General features: G+C 44.8%; 1 protein-coding gene across 2 annotated transcripts in view; it reads right to left on the minus strand.

The window, feature by feature from the left end:
* Positions 1-1,748: 1,748 nt before the first annotated feature.
* MAGI2 (membrane associated guanylate kinase, WW and PDZ domain containing 2) overlaps positions 1,749-20,972 on the minus strand; it is a 1,504,283-nt gene continuing 1,485,059 nt past the window's right edge. For both annotated transcript variants that reach the window (XM_056117966.1, XM_056117965.1), the window contains one exon: positions 1,749-2,298. In XM_056117966.1, coding sequence (XP_055973941.1) covers positions 1,793-2,298 — 506 coding nt within the window. In that variant the 3' untranslated portion in view covers positions 1,749-1,792. The remainder of the gene's footprint in view (positions 2,299-20,972) is intronic.

Here is a 20,972-nt window from a genome sequence, read left to right on the forward strand (position 1 = left end):
ACCCTTCACTAGAGGCTTTCACTCACATTTTCCTCTTGTCAAACAACAAACTGCTCCTATGGCTGATGGAAATGAAAGGGGGAGAGTGCTCGGATAGCGTAATTACAAAGCAGGCAGGAGTCAAGGAGGGCGGCTATTAAGGGTGACCTCCTGTGAGACACCTGATCTTCCTGTTTCACTTATTTGTCTACAAGTGCCAAGAGGTAAGGCTGATTTGCATCTGAACATCCTGTAAGGGGCAAAATATCAGGTGGAAGAGGCTTCATTGAGGGAGGGCATATCAAAGCGAAATTGCCCTTAGGAACATTTTGTATTTTAATATTTGTAGCTACAAGTAAGTAGCAATGTATAATTAATTGAAGGTAGCATTTTACAAAGAAATAGTCAAACAGCAGGGATGAAAGTCAAGCCTTAGAATTTTACTAGGGGACCAATCATGAAGATGAAAAGGAATCTATAAGCTGTTAAGAATTTTTTTTTTAATTGGCAAAAACAAGACAGTGAACTAAATGGAAACAAAAGAAGAAAGAATAAGGAAAGGAAAGCAGAAAGGGAAACTAAACAGATTTGTGTTCTTTAATGAAAATAAACTGGTTATAATAATGATTCTTTAACATTAAGGATTCATTATAATCTGTGCAATATAAGAGAAATACTTTGTCTCCGCTCTACCAACCTGTGAAAATGAAGTAATTGAAAGGTTTTCAAAAAGGCAGTAAAATAAGTGAAATATAACAATGCGGATATAAGAAGCTATTTTTGCTAGCCTGAGACAACAGGAAAACCTTTTCATAAAGGAACTGCAGCGTTGCCAATTCTGATTATACAAATTGTTGGTCCTTCGGTCATAAAATTCCTATCTTCCATGAAAATCAATTAGGACATATGAGCTAAACTGCAAAATTCTGACATGGAAAACTGTTCTCTAGGACACAATTTTTAATACCTTTGTTTCCCTACCACTGAAAATGTACAGAAATATGACTGGATCACAGAAATGGCAGTAAAAATGGCATTACACCAATGAATTCACTAGATTTCTACCTCATCCTGCAGAGAGCAGGGAACGGTGCTGCTAATACTGGTGACAGACGCCAAGGATGAGCTGTGGAAACATCATGGGCAAACAGTTCTGAATGTTTCAAAGAAACCCTTTCACCCCTGTCTAGATATGTCAAGAACAATTTATTTACAACTCTTTAGATCAATTAAAAGATATAATCTTGTCTCAGTTTCAGCTTGCTCCGTGCAGTTTGATTTTTTTTTTTTAAGGCGAGATTCCAGTTTGTGATTGCTCTTAACTTGTCCAGTTTCTTGATAGCAAGTTTGGATGACATCCAAACCCTTCATGCAGTGGAGGGGAATTATTATTATTATTACTTTCTCTTGTACTAAAGCTACACTGCACTGTCTCTCGGTGATGTTCTTCACGTGGTGATTTTGGTTCTGCCATAGCTGCCCAAGCTCCCCCCCAGCCCCCCAACCCCCCACCTCCCCACCACCAGTGGATCCAGGGATCTGGGGAAGGGGTGGGGCGGGGAGGGGGTAACTTTAGGATCAGGTTCCGTTCTGCGCGTGTGCACGGCAGGGCGCGGGCTGGGCTCGTCGGACACGTGGGTTGTGTATTGGGTGGGGAGGGGGGGATGTCTTCCCCGCGAGGCTCCCCAGCCTCGTGGATCGATGCGGGTGGACAGTGCGAAATAAATTAAAAAAAAAAAACAACAAAAAAACGCCTTGGCGGTGGCATCGCAGGGAAGCGGCGTCGTCTAGGCGGGCAGGCGGTGGGGCGTGTTCACCGGCCTGCGGCCGAGGCGCCGGGTCTGAGCACGCCGGGCAGCTTGTCGGAGCCCGGCACCTTCCAGGGCCCGGGCGCCACGGCCGGCTTGCGTGGGGGGCCGCTGCCGGGGGGTCGCGCGGCGGGGGCGGCGGCGGCGGCGGCCGGGGCTGCAGCAGCGCGGGCTCCCTCCTTCCCGCCCCGCCGGGCCGCGTCCCCCGGGTCCGCCGCCGCCACCACCGCGGCTGGCGCCCGCTGCGGGCTGGCTTCGCGCGGCTCCCGCTGCTCCCCGAGGCGCTGCTTCTTCTGGCCGCCGGCCGAAAGCTCCTTTGGTTTCCGAACGTCGTGCTCCCTCTTGCTGTCCCAGGCCGGGTGGGAAGGGTCGGAGGATGGGGCTGGATGCGGCGACGGAGGGAATAACGGCGCCAGGAGGGCGTCTCCGGGCAACGGGCCTACTTCCGGCAGGCCTGCGGCGGCTGCGGCGGCGGCGGCAGCGGGAGCGCTCCAGGCTGCGGGGGGTTCGTCTGCGGGGGGGGGGCGAAAGCACAGGCGTGAGGGGCCGCGCTCCGTGTGCCCTCGCCGCCCTCCACCACCCACGCAGCACCCTCACTGTGGTCAGGGCAGCCTATCCCTCCCTCCCCCACCCCTGCCCCCTGCTCTCTGCTCCCTGCTCCCTGCATCCCTAACCTCATGGATAAGACCAGGGGAGGGAGGGTCCCTGCAAATGCCCTTGACCATGGCCCCTTCCAACTTCCCCGGTGTCCTCAGGTCGGCTAGCCCTGCGTGGACTTGGGGCAGTACTGCACTCAGTGCTCTAGTTTCCCCCCCATTGGAATCGTCCGGGATCTTTATGAAAAATCCAGATCCAGACAACACTGTGGTCAGAGATTCCACTAAGGGTGGGGCTGGGGGCGGGGGTGGGGGCGGGTTGCTCAGCCTTTCATACAGGCTCCCAAATGATGCCCAAGAGGATATTCTCAGAGAAGAACACGGGCTGCCTGAGTCCTCTGGAAGAGTTGGGAGAGTGACTTTCTCAGCCGTTAGGTGTCACTCAAGGCATAAGTCTGAGCTGCCACTAGCTGCTCTTAGAACTTGCAGAAACTCGCCCAAACCTCTCTTGCTGGCTTGTCTTTTAGAAATCAATACCCTTAATTCTCTTTAAGGGTTCTAACATTATAAGAGGCCCAGGACTAAAATAAATGATTCTAGGAAGTTTAGCTTTAACATTTATTTGGGATTTACGATCTCTTTAAAATAAAAAAAAATTGGAGACAATTTATAGCATAACACATAAAACACAGAATGATAAAAAGATGAGACATGAGGTTTTGTTTTTTTTTCTTTTTGCCACACCTGGCAAAGCTCATTGGTCACTCTTGGCTCTGCATTGAGGAATTACTCCTGACAGTGCTCAGGGAACCAACCATATAGGATGCCAGGCATTGAACCTGATGGGCCACGCGCAAGGCAAGCTCCCCACCCGTTGTACTATTTCTCTAGCCCCAAGACATAATATTTTTTAAAAAAGCAACCAATAGGTCAGAAGCCAAGTAGTGGGAGAACAGGTGTGTTAGAACTCTGAGATGAGTTAGTTACTATGATAAGCACAAGTATTATTCTTGAATATCCAGCTACTAAAACAAAATTAAAGCAGACAAATCACATAGAGCGAGCCCTCGCTATTTGTAGGGAATAATAGTGAGGAAGTCTTCAGATTTTGGGGATGTCATTCTTTTTTTTTGCTTTTTTGGGTCACACCCGGAAATGCACAGGGGTTACTCCTGGTTCTGCACTCGGTAATTACTCCTGGCGGTGTTCAGGGGACCATATGGGAAGCTGGGAATCAAACCCGGGTTGGTTGCATGCAAGGCAAACACCCTACCCGCTGTGCTATAGCTCCAGCCCCCAGGGATATCATTCTTGGGGTTTATTTTTCTCTGAAGAATTGATCTATGGGCAAGAGTGGGGAACAAATAAGCCACCGTGAGAGCTGAATGATGCAGGAGCGGTTCCCTTGCTGGCTGTGGGATTCACTCTCACACACTAGCCTCAGTGCTTCTGGCTCAATTTCCTGTCTCTGTAAAGTGTTATGTTTGGAGGCCACTGTGAATTCTCAATTGTGGATATAATGGATCTTCTGCTTTGTTAGAAAGTGAGGATTAAATTTAGTACCTTTGATGATGATTTATAGAGACAAGGAGTAGAAGAGAACAGTGGACTTGATAGTTTCACCTGCCGACAATCAAATCAAAAAGCTTATCTATGACGTGAAATTTGAATGGAGTGCTTAGGGCACATATACTCTTCTGACCATAAACTGTATCATTATCATTGTTCACATAGTGAGAAAAAAAATCTATGAAAAGTATCAGAAGACCTGGAATCTAATTTTGTCTCTGGCATTTATCCATTATGTGATTTTTGGACCAACTACTCCAATTTTTCTGAGCTTCAATTTCTTCTTTTATAGCACAGGGATAAAGTGTCTACTGACCTCCATGTTATTTCAGAGGAAACCCACATTATGATGAGCGCAAAAAAGTTCCAATGATATTTACATTAAGTTGGGTCATATTTTTCCTCTGCACCCTAGTGGTGGTCCACAGACGGATGGCTCAAGTGAACCTAACACTGACAAGTGCATTTGCAGGGGATGTTCTGAACCAGTGCAATAAGCCAGCCATTCCCACACGGAGTGGTCCTAGGTGAGGTTTACTCAACCCCAGGTACTCTTGGTTACCTCAAGGATTAGTCTGACATTCTCAAGTGCACATACAGTGAAGATTGGAATATGTTTAACTCTGACTGGGCTGAAGTTATTTTGTTTTGGGGGATTCGCTCCCAAGTTGTGTTCACAAAATCCAGGACCTCCTGGCCCTGACATACCCACTAGTAAAACCCGGTGAACTGGAAGGGCAGTTCAATGCTAGGGCCTGAGGATGCTGTGCTGTTTGGGCCCTGTAGTGTCAGGGATATTTGGGCCATCATGGCGGTTCTAGGGGTCTCCAGGCTGGTGGTGCTGAGGGATGGGACCATGTGATGCCAGGAATTGAGCCTGGGTGGGGTGCATGCCAGGAAGGCACTCTAACCACTGTGATACCTCTTGGCCTTGAGGATGAGTTTTGAAATTTAGCAAACGTGGCAACTCTGCCATAGGAATTAACTTCCTGAAAGTTATAAGTGTCTTCAAAAGGCATTACCAGAGGGTCTTTCTGCAGTGGTCATTTCTAGCACAGCCACATTTCACACTTTAACAGCTCTTTTTCCCATCATTAGGTCACATATGGTAGTCAATTAATTGGCTTCCAATTATTTTTGACACCCAGGGAAGCTGATAGTGTTCACACCATTTCCTGAATAAGGTTTTCAAGCAGAAAGGCTAAGTAATCTTGGCCAAGATTACAAAATGGGTAGGGCAGGAATACAATGTGGGTTATCTACACTAATTTTACTCACTAAGAACATTCCCCTAAGATGTAGCCTTGCAAATAGGGTTAAGATAAGTGACTTAGCCTCGCTCAGAGGTCACTGCTGATCAAAGGGAGGAGCTTAGCACTAACTCTTAGTACCAACTATGGAGAATTCTGTAATGATAAACTTGAAACTAAAATGATTCCAAGTGCTATATATATATATATATATGCATATATATATATAAAAGATCTTACTACAAAGGATTTCTCTAGTGTTTATAGATCATTAAATACTTAATGGCAGAAACTAAAAGCCAAAATGTTTTAAACCACTACTAATTAAGAATATTAGTCAGAAATTAAAGTGATTAAAATGAACTAGATCATAAAGCCAAATGATTCAAAAGATGGTCATTTGTATATGTGTGTGTGTGTGTGTGTGTGTGTGTGCGCGCGTGTCCGAGCAGATGCACATGCATTTATGTTTAGAAACTTTAATTTTTCTGGATAAGAATTCTACATTTTAGTACCAGGCCTATGATATCTATACCACATCCCAGTCCCAAAAGTTCTCTAAAGTCCAAGAGAGGGTGGCAGCAACCCCTTCCCCACCATGCTCTACCTTCAAGCTCCCTGAGAGGATATGCAGAGCAGGTCAGGAACTTTCCTTAGTTCACATTTTAGAGTCTAAACTTTATGATACGTTGACACACAGTGCCCAGAAAGATGAACTACCTTGAACCTACCCTCTGGCTAAAGCACGTGATCATTTCTTTAAGACAGGCTATATTTATACTTAACAGACACTAAAACCGCACGGCAGAGCCTGGCTAGCTTCCCGTGGCATATTCAATATGCCTAAAACAGTAACAATAATGGGTCTCATTCCCCTGACCCTGAAAGAGCCTCCAATATGACACCATTGGGAGAAAAAAGTAAGGAGAGGCTGCTAAAATCTCAGACTGGGACAAATAGAGACATTACTGGCACCCGCTCGAGCAAATCCATGAACAACGGGATGACAGTGATGATGAGACACTAAAAAGGCAAACTCAACCATACAGGTGTGCTGTTCCCCCCCTCCCCGCCCACTGTTCAAACAACAATGTCCCCAATAACCAAAATCAGAAAGAGAAAAGCCTCCATCACACCCACCTGACTTGTTCTCTTGCCTCTCCCCTTAGCACAGAGAGGCTTGCTGTGCAAGGTCATCAGTGGTATTTCTGTGTCAGGCCCAGGGGACCCCTAAGAGCTTTCTCTCACCACCTTGTACACAGCTGACTACTCCCAGAAACAAACTAGACTCTTGGTTTCCATCACAGAAATGAACTAGACTCTCGGTTACCATCACATTTCATCTTCCTGCTTTTTCTACTTAGCTCTCTGGCAGCAACTTCTCACCTACTATAAAGATTCCTGATCCTAGCAGTTTGCTGCTCTGCCATCCCAGGTCAGCTCACCTCTGACTCACATCATTGGGCCAATTCCGGAACAGGGTCAGAGCCCCTCCCTATCAGGTGGGTTCCAGCAGCCTCCACACTGATCCTCAGTCATGTTAAAGATCCCCACCTTAAAGACCACAGCTCCTTCCTGACCTTCTGCTTGCTGCTCCACCATCCCAGGTGAGGCTTGTATCTGGCCAGAAGCATGGGGTCTATTCCAGAACGGGATAGTCACTCACTCGGTGAGTCCCACAGCCTCCACATCAGACATGTGCCATATTAAGGGCCCACGTCACAGATCCTGAAATGGCTGCACCACAGATCTACTCAACAAATCACAGACTGCTCAGTTATTCTTCCCGACATTCTGTGAGGATGGGCAGAGAAGACAGAGAGTAATCTCCAGCTCAATCCCTCAGCATCTTCCAGGTGGGATAACTACAAAGACTCACCCTCAGCTCAGCAAAAACACTAGAAAACTAATGGGGAAAACATGTAGAAACTCACCAAGCTCAATGAACAAAAACAGTATCACTGAAGACATAAACAAAGCAGTAAATTCTCAGACAGTCTTTAGGGATACCATGATGGGGATGCTCAAAGATTTCAAAGAAACGATTAGTATGTCTTACCTGCTACACTATTTCACCAGTCCCTGTAATCCAGTTTTGACTGGGAGGATGGTGATGAAATAGAAATGGGTGTTTGAGGGGGGACAGGAAGTTTAGTGTTTTGCATACAGAAGGAGGAATTCTGTGACAGAAAGTATATGGGAAGAGGTTCCAACTTTCATCAGTGCTTCCTGGCATGCAAAAAGAGAATCTGTGGATTTCTTCCACCTGTGAATCTGATCAGTCACAAGGGTGTAATGCCTTGCTGAAAGGAGCCTCGTCACCAGGGAATCATTAATCAATGCGCCAGGGAATGTTCAGATGAAGTCACAGGGAATAGTCCCTGATCATACATTCCCCTGAGCAGGAGAAAGTCCTTAATTGCTGAGATCAAGACTCTTAAGGCAAGATAGTGTTTCCCCTTCCTTTTGTCAGTTCTAGCAAGTATGGATCTCTCCTAGAAAGCAGACTGAATAGTACATGATTGGATATTACTAATCCATACACACATATATATGCAGGTGACATGCACAGAGCATTCTCTTTGTGTCTAAAGATGTATTATCTTATATCTGGGAGATAGCTTAATAAGCTGGAGGGCATGTTTTGCATACAGGAGACTGGTGTTTTTTCTCCCCAGCATCTCATGGTTCCTCAAGCACTGCAGGGAGTGAGTACTGAGCCAAGAGTAGCCCCTGAGAACTGCTACAAAACCAAGCAAACACAAAATAGAAAAGATTTACTGTCTCTAAAAAGATCCTGTAGGAACCTAGAAATATTAAAAAATAAAATTTAGTCTTTTAGTTCATGCCTGTGATAAAAATAACCTCATCCACTGTGTTTCAACAGCTTGATTATTTTATAGAATATAACCAAAGTGACAGTAACCAGAGAGGTGACTCGCTAGGAGTAAATGGCTTATTGCAGTAAATAAGTGTCTGTATTATTGATTTTCTCAGATGACTCTTATCTCCAGCACAGATTTGTATAGAAGAGGAGACTAATAGAATCACGGAACTGTTTTCTATTTCCTGTGCTGAAGGGCAAGGGAGACTTCTCAGGAAGGAGCTAGGGATTGTCACAGAGGAAGAGAGTCTGTTTCCATCCCCATACCTTGCCAAGAAGTCTTTGGGCTTCCAGCTTTGGGATGATCAGTCCTCCAAGCACTGAATGAAGGATCTGGCACTGCATTTCCTGCTCAGCACAGGGCTGGAGTCCAAGTCTCAATGGACAAGGGAGATCAGAAGGTCTTGATGGTACCATGATCATGGTCTAACTAGCAAGGACAGCGGTTAACACTGACTAGATACCAGGCACTGCTCTAAGCCCTTGCAATGTCTCCACTCCCATGAATGCATTCAAACATGCACACTTCACTGCTAAGCAAGTGGAGGCACAAGGAGGTTAAGTAACTTGCTCAAAGCTACACAGCAGGTAGGTAATAGAGCAGGGACGCTGATGGTTTTTTTTGAGTTGAGCAATGAACCACAAGCTTTGCTGAGCCACTGTCACTAGACTCCTTCACTGTCTACTATTTGGAATGAAAATGAGGCTCATTTCTTCTGGGGCCACAGGACAGAAACTTCCAACTGAGTAATTGTCAGAGACAGATCCATCATTATTCCACACAGGGACTTGGAAATACTGTTGGTGTCTGTATGTGGGAGATTAGACAGTTTCCACAGTTTGAGTACTGATTTGTGAAAACAGGAAAACATGAATTAGAATCAGAGAATAAGTCTAACAAAACTTGATTTCTGGACATTATATGCTATAAAAAATATTCCTCACAATAGCATACCTGGAGCCTGGATTGATCTGAAAAGAAAATTCTGACAGTAAAAACATAGAGTGAGTTTCAGACAAGTATTTCTATTGCTTATATGAATGAAATAAAATGATTGTGCAAAGAGATTCATGTATTTGGTATTTCTCTTTCTCATAAAAACCTCTCCTGAATGCAACTGACATACAGTTGGATGGGCTAGAGTATACAAATGTGCTTTACTGAAATCTATTTTATACTAATTTAGGATATTATAGGAAAAACCCCCAAAATGATTAGAGTAGATCAAAGCAGAGTAATGTGAAGCTATCTGGTGTTCAGAAGAAAAATAATTTAAAGATGTGTTCACACTGTAATGGTTCATTTGGATTTGTTCAAGCATCACTATGGTGATTGCTTTTTGTAACAAAATATAAATAAGGAAATATGAGAACTAAAAAAATTTCAGAACAAATTAATTATTTTATTTTACCTCTGCTCTTTCTGAAGCATTGTTTCCAGTCTGGAGGCATTGTTAACGGCCTTCACCTTTATTGCCATGAGATGTAAATTAGGTGTTAAAAATTAATAACTTAAAAACTTGTGCCCATATTCGCTTATTGATGTTTCACATTTATCCTCATTTTCAAGACACAATGAAAGGTGCAGCCGTAAAACACTACCATGGCTGAAAAGACTTGATGGTGCTTTGACTACATTTACTGAGGCTTTAGAGGAACCAGAAATTCTGCTGTCTGTGTCTCATACACCACCTTTTGATATGCAGAATAATTATAAAAATATCATTGTTATTCCTATTTCACAGATCAAGAAATGAAGACTTACATAAATTAAGTGATTTGCCAACTGGTAGATGAGATGACTGATTATGGAACTCCAAACCCTAAACCAAATCTCAGCTCTATTCCAGTGCTGTCTAAACTCTTCTACATCAGGACACAAAAAAGAAAAATAATATTTAGGTCTGGAGAGACGGTGCAAAAAACCAAGTGCTTGCTTTGGGGCTTGAGCACACAACTGGGAATAGCCCCTGAGCACCACTAAGCATTGCCCCCAAATCAGAAAGAAAACAAGAAACAGAAAAGATACTTAGACATAACTATAAATCCTTTAGGTGCACTACCACCCTACCCCCAAATTATTAAGATCTGAACATGCCAGCTAATCCTTTACTGCTTGCCTCAAGGATTAAAAGAGATAATTTATTTGGGACTGGAGAGATAGTATAGCAGGTAGGACTCTAGTCTTGCACATGATGACCCAGGTCCAATTCCTGAGCACTATCAGAAGAAATTCCTGGCTGCAGAACCAGAAGTAACCCCTGAGCATTGCTGAGTGTGTCCCTAAATAAAAACAAACAAACAAAAAGCAACCAGTAACTTGCAATAACATGGAGCACAGATTAGGAAAACCAGTCCTTTTTTCCCAATGAAGTAAAGTCTTGATAATCCAGGGGCTGGAGAACAATGGGTAGGACATTTGCTTTGCATGCACCTCACCAGGTTCCATCCTTGAGCACTCCCTGTGGATCTTATGATCCCTGCCAGGAGTGATTCCTGAGCACAGAACCAGGAGAAAATACTGAGCACCACCAGCTGTGCAACCCCCACCTCAACAAACAAAACAAAACAAAACAAAATAATCTTGATAATCCACTATAGGGCTGCCCCCAAATAAGGCTGAGTTAGAAAAAGATCTGCATTATGAATATATTAGAAATATTCTGGCTCATATATGTCATGGGTAGTACATAAAACAACACATTCTTTTCAAATATCTTCAGTGAGAATGGAACAGTTTTGGTTAAAAGAGAGGAAGAGATTAATTTGAATATCTCTTGATATTTCTCCATGCCCTGTCTTGCCACCCCCTTATCCCTGCTTCTCCAGTGACTAAGGTTGAGGCCATTTCCCAGAATCTTGAGCTCTTGAGCTCTACAGTTTGGAAACCACTGTATGAAGACGAACTCTCTCTAAGAGCTCTCTTTTGTTTTGTTTTGGGGCCACACCCAGTAACGGTTAGGGGATACTCCTAGCTTGGCACTCAGGAATTACTCCTGCCAATGTTCAGGGGGCCATATGGATTGCTAGGGATTGAATCTGGATAGGTGGCATGTAAAGCAAGCACCCTACCCATTGTACCATCACTCCAGTCCCTCTATAAAAGCTTTCGTTAAAGTCCTGCTCCCTGCTTTGATGGGAGAAGCAGGAGAGAGTGAGGGAGATAGGTTCCTGGTTTTCTTTGATCTTTTTTACTTTTATGGGCATATCTGGTGGTGCACAAGGCTTATTCTTGGCTCTGCACTCAGGGATCATTCCTGGCAGAACTTGGGGGACCATATTACTGGTTTTCTAAGTAGGAGTATTTGACCAGTAAACAGAAGAGCCACTACTTGCCTTGCATGTGTGAGACCCTGAGTTTGATCCCTGGTACTGCATGGCCCTAGTACTGCTAGGTGTAGCCAGGGTGGTCCTAGAGCATTGTCAGCAGCATACAGTGTGGCTTCCACATTACAGGAACAAAATAGGAAACTTGGATGATTATTTGCTCACAGATGGTACATGGATGCATATCAGAGATGCTGAACATCAGGTCAGGGAGGTGGCTCAAAGGTCTTGAGCTCAGGATTGACCCTGATGTATGTTGCAGGTTCCCCTGAGCACCAAGTCAGGAGCAAGCCCCCAGTACTACTCTCCAACAGGGCAGGATACGGGTGCTAAACAGAACTGCAACAGAAAAAAAATGCTCAACACCATCAGTAACAAATTGTAAATTAAAAGACTACCAATACACTACTACTGAAATAGCTAAAATTAGAGGGAAAAATACCTGACAATGAGTTGAAAACAAGCAAGGACATGGGGCCACTGGACCCCTCCTGTGTTTTTGTTAAGAATACAAAGTAGAACCTTAGATTAGAAAACGGTCTGGCAGTTCCTTAGAAAGCCAGACATTTAGCTACCATACAATTCAGTAATCCCACTCTGAGGTCTCTAGCTAAGTGAAATAAAAGTGACAGTCATACGGAAAAGTATACGTGAATTTTATATAACCACCCCAAACCATTAGACAGAAAAACACAAGGAGACAATGGAACAGCATCGGCTCTGGGACGAGATGAACAACACCCAACAAAGTGTAGTTCAGCATCTCAGAGAGTAATGACAAATAAGAAGCTGTATGTAATGAGAATTATGAAACTGTAATGAAAATTAAGAAAATGTGATGGGAACTGAGAAACTGAAACTGACTCCCTAAATAAAACAAGAGAAGGGAGGGAGAAGAATTCTTTTTATGACCCCAATTAATGGAGTTACTGGCCCACCGGCCCACCAGATTTCTGGGAGGTACTGAGCCTGACAGATTCATGGGAATACCCAGGAGATAGCACCTGTAGGCCACGCCAAGTGGGCAGGATACACTAACACTGACTATTTTCATTTTGGACGTCTGAAGGCCACACCCTGTGGGAAGGATGCATTGATTGTCTTTAGTTTTGCCAATTACCTCTGTATCTCCTATTTCATTGATAAGATGTACACAGTTTGTAGCCTACCTTTAGGGGATGAAAGAGAGACCTTCTCAGCAAATGGGGCTCCAAGTCTCTTTCTCTTCTGACTTGGGGTCCTCAGCACTGAGCTCCTAATAAACTTACCATCCTATCCTGAGCTGTCTCTCTCTCTCTCTGCTCACTCACAGCTCACGCCAGCACAACAAGAGTCATAAGCTAAGTGAGAGGAGACAGAGGCACAGGTCTGCACTGCAGGCTCCATTTCCATCCCATTCTCAGACAGTACTTTCCAGGATTTATGGGTGGCAAGAGTGTTGGCCACAAGAGATAATGAGAACATCTGCAAGGATTACAGAACTTTACTATATCTTGATTACTGTAATTGATTATATATCATGTACCATTGCACGTGTTTTCAAAGCTGAAAGCCTGGGGACAAAGCTCGAGTGGAAGAGCACATGTTTACTGTGTGGGAGACTTTGAGTCTCTCACAATAAATTCCCCAGCCCTTCCCAGCACTGCTGGCTGGGGCCTCTGGACCCCCAAGCTCCTACAGAAAAACTTCTACACTAAAAAGGGTGAACTTTATTGTATGCAAATTATACCCCAATTTAAAAAAAATGTAGGGTGTTTGCCTTGTAAGCCGAGCCAGGTTCGATTCCTCTGCATCTCTTAGAGAGCCCGGCAAGCTACTGAGAGTATCTCACCCGCAGGGCAAGCCTGGCAAACTACCTGTGACGTATTCAATATGCCAAACACAGTAACAACAAGTCTCACAATGGAGACATTACTGGTCTGCTCGAGCAAATCGATGAACAACGGGAGAACAGAGCTACAGTGCTATAATAAGTTAATGATGCAGATAAACTTTTGTTTTGCTTTGTTATTTTGGGCCCTACCCAGTGGTGCCTCCTGGACTATTCCTGTCTCTCAGCTCGAGTGACCCCGGACAGTGCTTGACGACCCTATGTGTTGCTAGGGTTTTGAATCAGGGTCAGCAGGATGCAATGCAAGCACCTTAATCCTGTACTCTCTCTTCAGCACCAATTAAGCTTTTTTAACACTGGCCAAAGACGATTTTAAAAATTGGATATGTTGGGGGTGGGGGGGACATTATCCATGGTGGTGGAAAATGGGCACTGGTGGAGGGATGGGTATCTGATCATTGTATAATCGAAACCCAAGCACAAATATTGTAAATTACAACTGTACCTCATGGTGTTTCACTAATAAAAAATATATATAAAAAAATTGGATATGTGGGACCAGAGAGATAGTACAGCAGGTAGGGCATTTGCTTTGCACATGGCCAACCTGGGTTCGATCTCTGGCATCCCAGATGGTCTTCCAAGCACTGCCAGGAATGCAGAACCAGGACTAACCCCTGAGCATTGCTGGATGTTGCCCCCCACAAAACAAAACAAAACAAAACAAACAAACAAAAAAAAGCAAACTGTACCTCAATTAAAAAAAATGGACATGCTTCTATAAAGAATCCTTCTACCACCAAGTGCCCACACTGGATCAAGCATGCCACTATTCCATGAAACTGGCCAGGAATTCTGAGTTCCCGGACATATTGAATTTACTTATCTATTTATTTTGGCTTTTCGGGTCAATGGTGACTCCTGGTTCTGTATTCAGGAATCACTCCTGGCAATGCTCAAGAAACCATATGCGATGCCGGAGGTGGAATCAGTGTCAGCTCTGATTCAAAGCAAATGCCCTCCCTGCTGTAGTATCGCTCCAGCCCGAGACAGCAGAATTTAAATTAAAGAGGTCTTACTTTAATCTTTAGAAGGCCCTTTTATTGTTGTCTGAAGTGGCAATGAGCAGAAATAAGGGATGATAATAATCAGTCATATGCTACCAATTACATGAGAGAAACATGGACACTAATAATAGCTGCTTCTGGCCAAAGACAGAGGAAGAGAGGTCAGCTGCACAGAGGAAGCATGTGGAGCCCAGTCAAACTCCTACTCTCTGGGTGTGGACTAAATCCCCTCCTGCCCCTTTGCAACTTCTGTAAGTCATCTGTGAGTGAGACTCTGACCTGAGAGAACCCATTTGTAGGCTGAGGTATCACAAAGGGTGTGCAACTATACTCTCAACAATGTGTTCCAGGGAACAAAATACTAACCTCTCTCCCCTACCACCCTGACCCCAAACCCAACTATTTGAATGCTCAGAGAACAGTGAGACCCAACCCCCTGAACTCAGATTACAGAATTTAGGTTACCAGGCTATGGGGTATGGAGGCAGTGCAGGGAGGAAGAGATGAACAAGAAGAGACACAAGGTCAGTGGTGGGAGGGCTCTGACACTTTGATGGTGAATCTCCACCACCAGGAACTTTATACACCAAAACCAGTGTCAGTATGATTGAACCATGTTATTTTAAGAACCAAATCAAACAAACCAAACATCCAACCAGCAGCCAGAGAGCTAGTGTGGGATGTGGAGTAAAATGAAGCCTTGCTTTCCGCTGACCGAGGTTCAATCCCTGGGACCACCCTGGGATACCACTTGAGGAATGTTGGCACCACAGGGCCCAAATGGCATCACAGCCTCAGGTTCCGGAATTGAACTCCCAGCTCACCTGGTTGAGAGTCTCTGGGAGAGGCTCCCGGGTATTTGAGGATGGGTGTTTTAACCCTGTTTCTCTCTTTGTTGTTGTTTTGTATTGAATGTTGGACCACACCTAGTTAACTCTTTGAAGTGCTCAGGGATTACTACTGGCAGTATCAGGTGGTGCTGGGGATAGACCCCAGGTGCCCAGTATGCAGAACACATGTTCTGGCCCCTTGCACACTCTCTCAGGCCCTTACTTTGCTTTTTTAGAGACTGACACAAATATTCATGCCCTGACACTACACAACTGTCCCACCTTCCTGAACAGCAGTACCTGCTGGACACTGATTACCAAGTGGCCTAGGAGGTAGACAGGCAGTACCTAGAACTATCTCTCTGCTCTCATGGACAGATAAAAGGCCTTTTTTCCTTCAATAAGTATATACTGAGGACCCCTTGTTTGTGATGTATAGCTCTACACACTGAAAATACACCTGTGACTGGCATCCTATATGGTCCTCCAAGCACTTCCAGGGGTGATTCCAAGGGCAGAGCCAGGAGAAACCCTTAGCACTGTTGGGTGTAGGGAGAGGGTGAGGGGAAAGAAAATACACCTGTGAGAAAGCAATGCTTCTGATGTCACATAATTTCCTATCCAGTGGAAGGGACAGCAAATGAGGGTACAAAGGAAGAAGAGAAAGTCTGATATAGATCAGACCCATGAGAAAATGCCAGGTAAGGTAAGAGGAGTGCAGGGTGGGTGCAGCTATAGGTAAGGGGGCTCAGGGGTTCATAAAAGGTGCCATTGGGGAATGGTTGGAGGAGGAGCTTCTTTGGGCTCCTGAGATGAGAGCATTCTGGGCAGGAACGGAACAGGAACCATGGGGCTGGGCAGTGGAAGCTGCCAGACAGGACTGGGAGGGAAAAGCGCCAATGGGAGTCTGAATTTTATTCTGAGTGGGAGAGCAGCTGCTCGATGGGTTCCAGGAGGATTTTTTAAATGAATATAATTTAATTAATATCATAATACAGATTTGAATCAGTACTGATGAATTAATTTCCCTTGTGTTGCCTCTGCAGTAATTGGTAGCTGTACATACGTGGTTGTGGTACTCCCCTTTATAAAGTTGTGTGCCATGTGCCAGCCAGGGATGGGACGTCTCGTGGTGCTGGGGACCCCAAGCAGCAGAGCTACTGGGATGGCACATGGGCATGCGAAGTGGTGCTGGAGTTGAACCTGCGGTGACATTGGCCTCCCACTTGCCTGCTAGGTAATTTTCCCTGAGCCTCTAGAGTGCTACTTCAAGCGGGAAGGACCTGGAAAACAGTCAGGAGGCAGGAGGTTAGTGTGGGGGCCCAGGGCAGAGGCGAAGGAGGAGGCCTGGATAAGGAGGTGAGGGAAGCAAGAACTCCAGAGCCTGGGTTCAGGATGTACTCACACAGATTAGACTGGATGCATTGGAGAATCTGAGATTGAGTGTGAGGGAAGGGAGGACCTGAAGTTTCTTTTTATATGAATCCATAAGAAAGCATCAATTAGAAGATCCCCAACCTTCGAGAGGCCTGGGGATGGGCAATCAATATCACATTTGTTCTTTTAAGGAGTAGTTAAGACGTTCCAGACTCTCAGTTCAGATTCTAGACTTCTAAGGCAAGTCCAAGGGCTGGTGGGGCGTATTTGGGAGCCATGGGATGGGGGCAGCAAAGTGTGTGCTCGTGTGCATGTGTGTGCATGCGTGTGTGTGTATGTGTGTGTGTATGTGTGTGTATGTGTATGTTTGCCTGTCTCAAAGGAAAGCTGGGGACAGAGAGAAAACAGTGTTCAATATTTGGGACAGTTAGGATACAAAACGGGGATTAGAGTTCACTAGATGCAGAACACATGGAAGAATGTTCTAGAAAGTGGTATCAGCAAGTGCAGAGTAGTTTACTGTGGAAACAGCGAGGGGGAGTGAAGCCCAGGGGAGTGGGTTGGGTGAGGTACCTGGACAACTTCGAAAGAACGTCACCCTCAAGACAATGGAGAGCCAATGACATCTCTAGGTAGAGCAGTGACAACGGTCATCGCTCCTTCTTAGCTAACTGGCGAGCCAATTCACTGATATTGACAAACAAATTACACTCGCACCAAAACTTATTAAAGGTGTTCTGTTTCAGACAATCACGTTGTTTTAAATTCTGTTATCAACAAATAAAATTTCTTTTTTGTTAATTGGTATTGGCAAGCAGAAGCAAGATCATTCATGGGGTGGAGAAAGGCTATTAATCTTGCAGTTAATTAAGATTTATTGAACAGCTACTCTGTGCCAGGCACTGGGCTAAGTGCTGGGAATTCAGCACTAACAGAATGATGTCCTTGCCCTTTGGAGCTTGTTATCTGAAGTAGACACAGAACAAGTGATTTAAGCTTTGCTATGTCATCAAAAGAAAAGTTAAGGAAAAAAGTAAAGGGTGCTATAGAAGCACTTAAAGGGAATCTAATCTGATTTAGGAGTTCAGAGGGCTCTTCCTCTCTGAACTTGCTTTAGCAGTGTTACCCAAAGTGGGCGATATCATTTGTGGGGGTGCTGGAATAACCTGGCGGCATAGTTGCCTTGGGTGCCTTTGGGGGATACTTTCTGTTTATTTGCTTAACATGATGCTGGTGCTGCAATTTATGTTAATTAAACCACATTCACGGGTGAGTCACTGCTGATATGTTCTGATGGTGCTCAAGAGGGTGGACTTCAGGAAGGAGGGGAGCACTGAGTAATTTTTTTTTCTGAAAAGGGGGCGGTAGGTCCAATAGGTTTGTGATTCTCTGGTCTACAGTGGAGACTAAACTGTTTATAATTGTATCAGCTGCAGTATCTGTTCCTATTTCTTGATACTTAATCTTTCTCTCGAATAGTTACTTCTCTTCCTCTTTAAGTCATGTCCAGATCAAGTCTACCTTGAAATCAGAAAGCCCATCTCTCACTTTATCCAAACTAAGTTATTCATTATTTTCTGGAAGCAGGTACACAGTTTTGACTCCCTACCGTTCATCACGCTCTCATTCATTCATTCATTCATTCAGACTCTGCACTGTATATTCAGTGTTTGAGACTCTGAATATACTGCCAAGGGCTCAAGCACAGGATGTAAGCAGATGAGCTACAACAATTCTCTCCTTGGTAGCCACCAATGAGGAATATGAGTCCATCCAGTGGGTACAGAAGAATCATTGGAAGGCTTCAACATGAAAATTCCAGAGATGGGAACAGGATTTAAAGTTTGAAGATGAGCACTCAATGTCTCTTTTGCAAACCAGAGCACTCGAAAAGAGAGAGAGAAAACAAAAGGGAATGCCCTGCCACGGAGAAAGGGTGGGACAAGGGGAATGGGGGGTGGGAGGGATACTGGGATTAGTGGTGGTGGAGAATGGGCACTAGCGGAGATGGGTATTCTATCATTGTATAACTGAAACCCAAGCACAAAAATTTGTAAGTCTACAACTGTACCTCATGGTGTTTCACTAATAAAAATTTAAGGAAAAAAATAAAGTTTGAAGATGAGATTGTATAGATGTAGATCTTAGTTTTGCAACTGAAGAGCTGTGTGACCTTGGGAAAATCACTCAACTTCTCTGAGCCTCTATGATATAATATCTGCCACAGACATTAAAATTAGAATCACTCAAATTATTGTAAATTCTAAAAGAACACTATTTTTTTATTATTAGTGAAACACCATGAGGTACAGTTGTAGATTTACAAATTTTTGTGCTTGGATTTCGGTCATACCATGATCAAATGCCCATCCCTCCACCAGTGCCCATTTTCCACCACCAGGATAATATCCCTCCCCCCCCCTCCCCCATCCTCCCCTGCCACTGTGGCAGGGCATTCCCTTTTGTTCTCTCTCTCCTTTTGGGTGTTGTGATCAGCAAAAGAGGCATTGAGTGGCAAACATGCTCAGTCCAGTCTACTTTCAACCTGCATCTCCCCTCCTGGGAGGATCCTCCAAACACCCTCCATTTGGTGTTCCCTTTTCTATCTGAACTGTCCTTTCCCCTAGAATGCCCGACTGGCCTCTAAGCTATGGAGTAATCCTCCTGGTGTTGATCTCAGCTATTCTTGGGTATTAATCTCATATTTTGTTATTTTATATCCCCCAGATGAATGCTATCTTTCTATGTCTATCCCTCTCTTTCTGACTCATTTCGCTTAGCATGATACTTTCCATATTGTACCACTTGTATGTAAAGTTCATGACTTCATCTTTTCTAAGAGCTACATAGTACTCCATTGTGTAGATGTACCAAAGTTTCTTTAACCAGTCATCTGTTCTTGGGCACTCAGGTCTCTTCCAGTTTCTGGCTACTGTAAAGAGTGCTGCAATGAACAAACAAGTGCAGATGTCACTTCGGCTACACATTTTTGCCTCTCTGGGATATATTCCCAGGAGAAGAACACTATTTTTGAATACGATTTTTGGCACATAGTAAGTATGTGTAAGTAATAATGATGATGAAAAATCAATTAAATTCTCTGAACACTTAATTGTGTTTAATGTTGTATAAGCATTTTGTCATCAAAGTTCATAACAGGCTGGAGAGATAGCTCAAAGTGACAGTATGCTCTGCTCACAGGAGGCCTGGCTCTGATCCCTCGAACCCCATTGGTTCCCTGAACACTGTCAGGGATGACCCTCCTCCACCCTCTACAAGTCAGGAGAATAACCTGAGCACCATTAGTGTGGACCTCCAACCCCAAAATGAACAAACAAAAAGTTACTACGGAACCTATGAAACTACTAGGAAATAGATACTACTATTAGTCACTACACAGATGAGGAAAGAGGTTCATAGAGACTGATTTGTCGAGGGAGTCTTCCCTCCTACTCTGTGCAGACTTTGTTTCCACAAGGAGCAAGAGGGACAAGTGAGGTTTTACATCTTTCTCTCCCTCTTCCTGCAGAAGATGCTGGGAAGGATGCTCCAGCCCCAGTGGAAGATGGAAAGTTATAAATTCTCTTAGAACTTCACCTACATAATGAAGTCCCACCTTGATGGAACTGTGGAGTCCACCACCAGGCATCCCTATCAAAAAGCCTAGCCAGGTCCACCAACAGGAGTTCTGGGCTGCTAGGGCCCTGCAGTAACGTCTCCATTGGAGACTTTGTTGTTACTGTGTCTGGCATATCGAATACTCTCGGTAGCTTGCCGGGGCCCTGCAGAGGCTGGCTTGGCCACAGCACAGACCTCCCTCGGTACTGTGGGCACTAGGGCACCTGTGTTCGCAGCTTCATTGACTTGTTCCTGGAGATCACATCTCTATTTGACCCATCAGGATGCTGTCCATGTCAGCAAAACTTCCCTTCCTCCCTGTGGGCATGGAAAATCACCCGTAGGGATCACGAAGAACAAACCAACCCTCTGAGAACCCCTGAGGTCTTGGCTCTTCCCAGGTGTGTGAGGGGTGTGGGAGTGTGGATGGACTGGGACTGTCTGGTGTGGTGAAGGAGTGACAGGAGCCAAGGGCTGATGGCATTGACCACTGGCTGAGGACAGACAGCTTGATGTGGGGGCTGGCAGCACTGGACAGGGAGTGTGTTGGCCTCACCTTTAAAAGGAGAGTTTTCATCCAGATCACAAAGCTTTCTCTCCCGGAAGGGAGCAATATGATGCCCACAAAAGCCATGCCACTGAACCCCGTTCCAGGCTGTTTCACTTGGGGTGCCCCAGAAGGGGGGTGGGTGAGAGACCTCCCCAACCCAAGGGACTCAGCCCCGGCAGCTGAAAATCTCAAGAACCCAACGGCCGCCACGAGTGAATCTATTCCTGGACACATCACAAGACACTCCCTACCCATTCTCCAAGAGTACCACACGACATTTGATGGA

Source organism: Sorex fumeus, unplaced genomic scaffold (genome assembly GCF_029834395.1).
Source record: "Sorex fumeus unplaced genomic scaffold, SorFum_2.1 ptg000037l, whole genome shotgun sequence".
NCBI classification, from domain to species: domain Eukaryota; kingdom Metazoa; phylum Chordata; class Mammalia; order Eulipotyphla; family Soricidae; genus Sorex; species Sorex fumeus.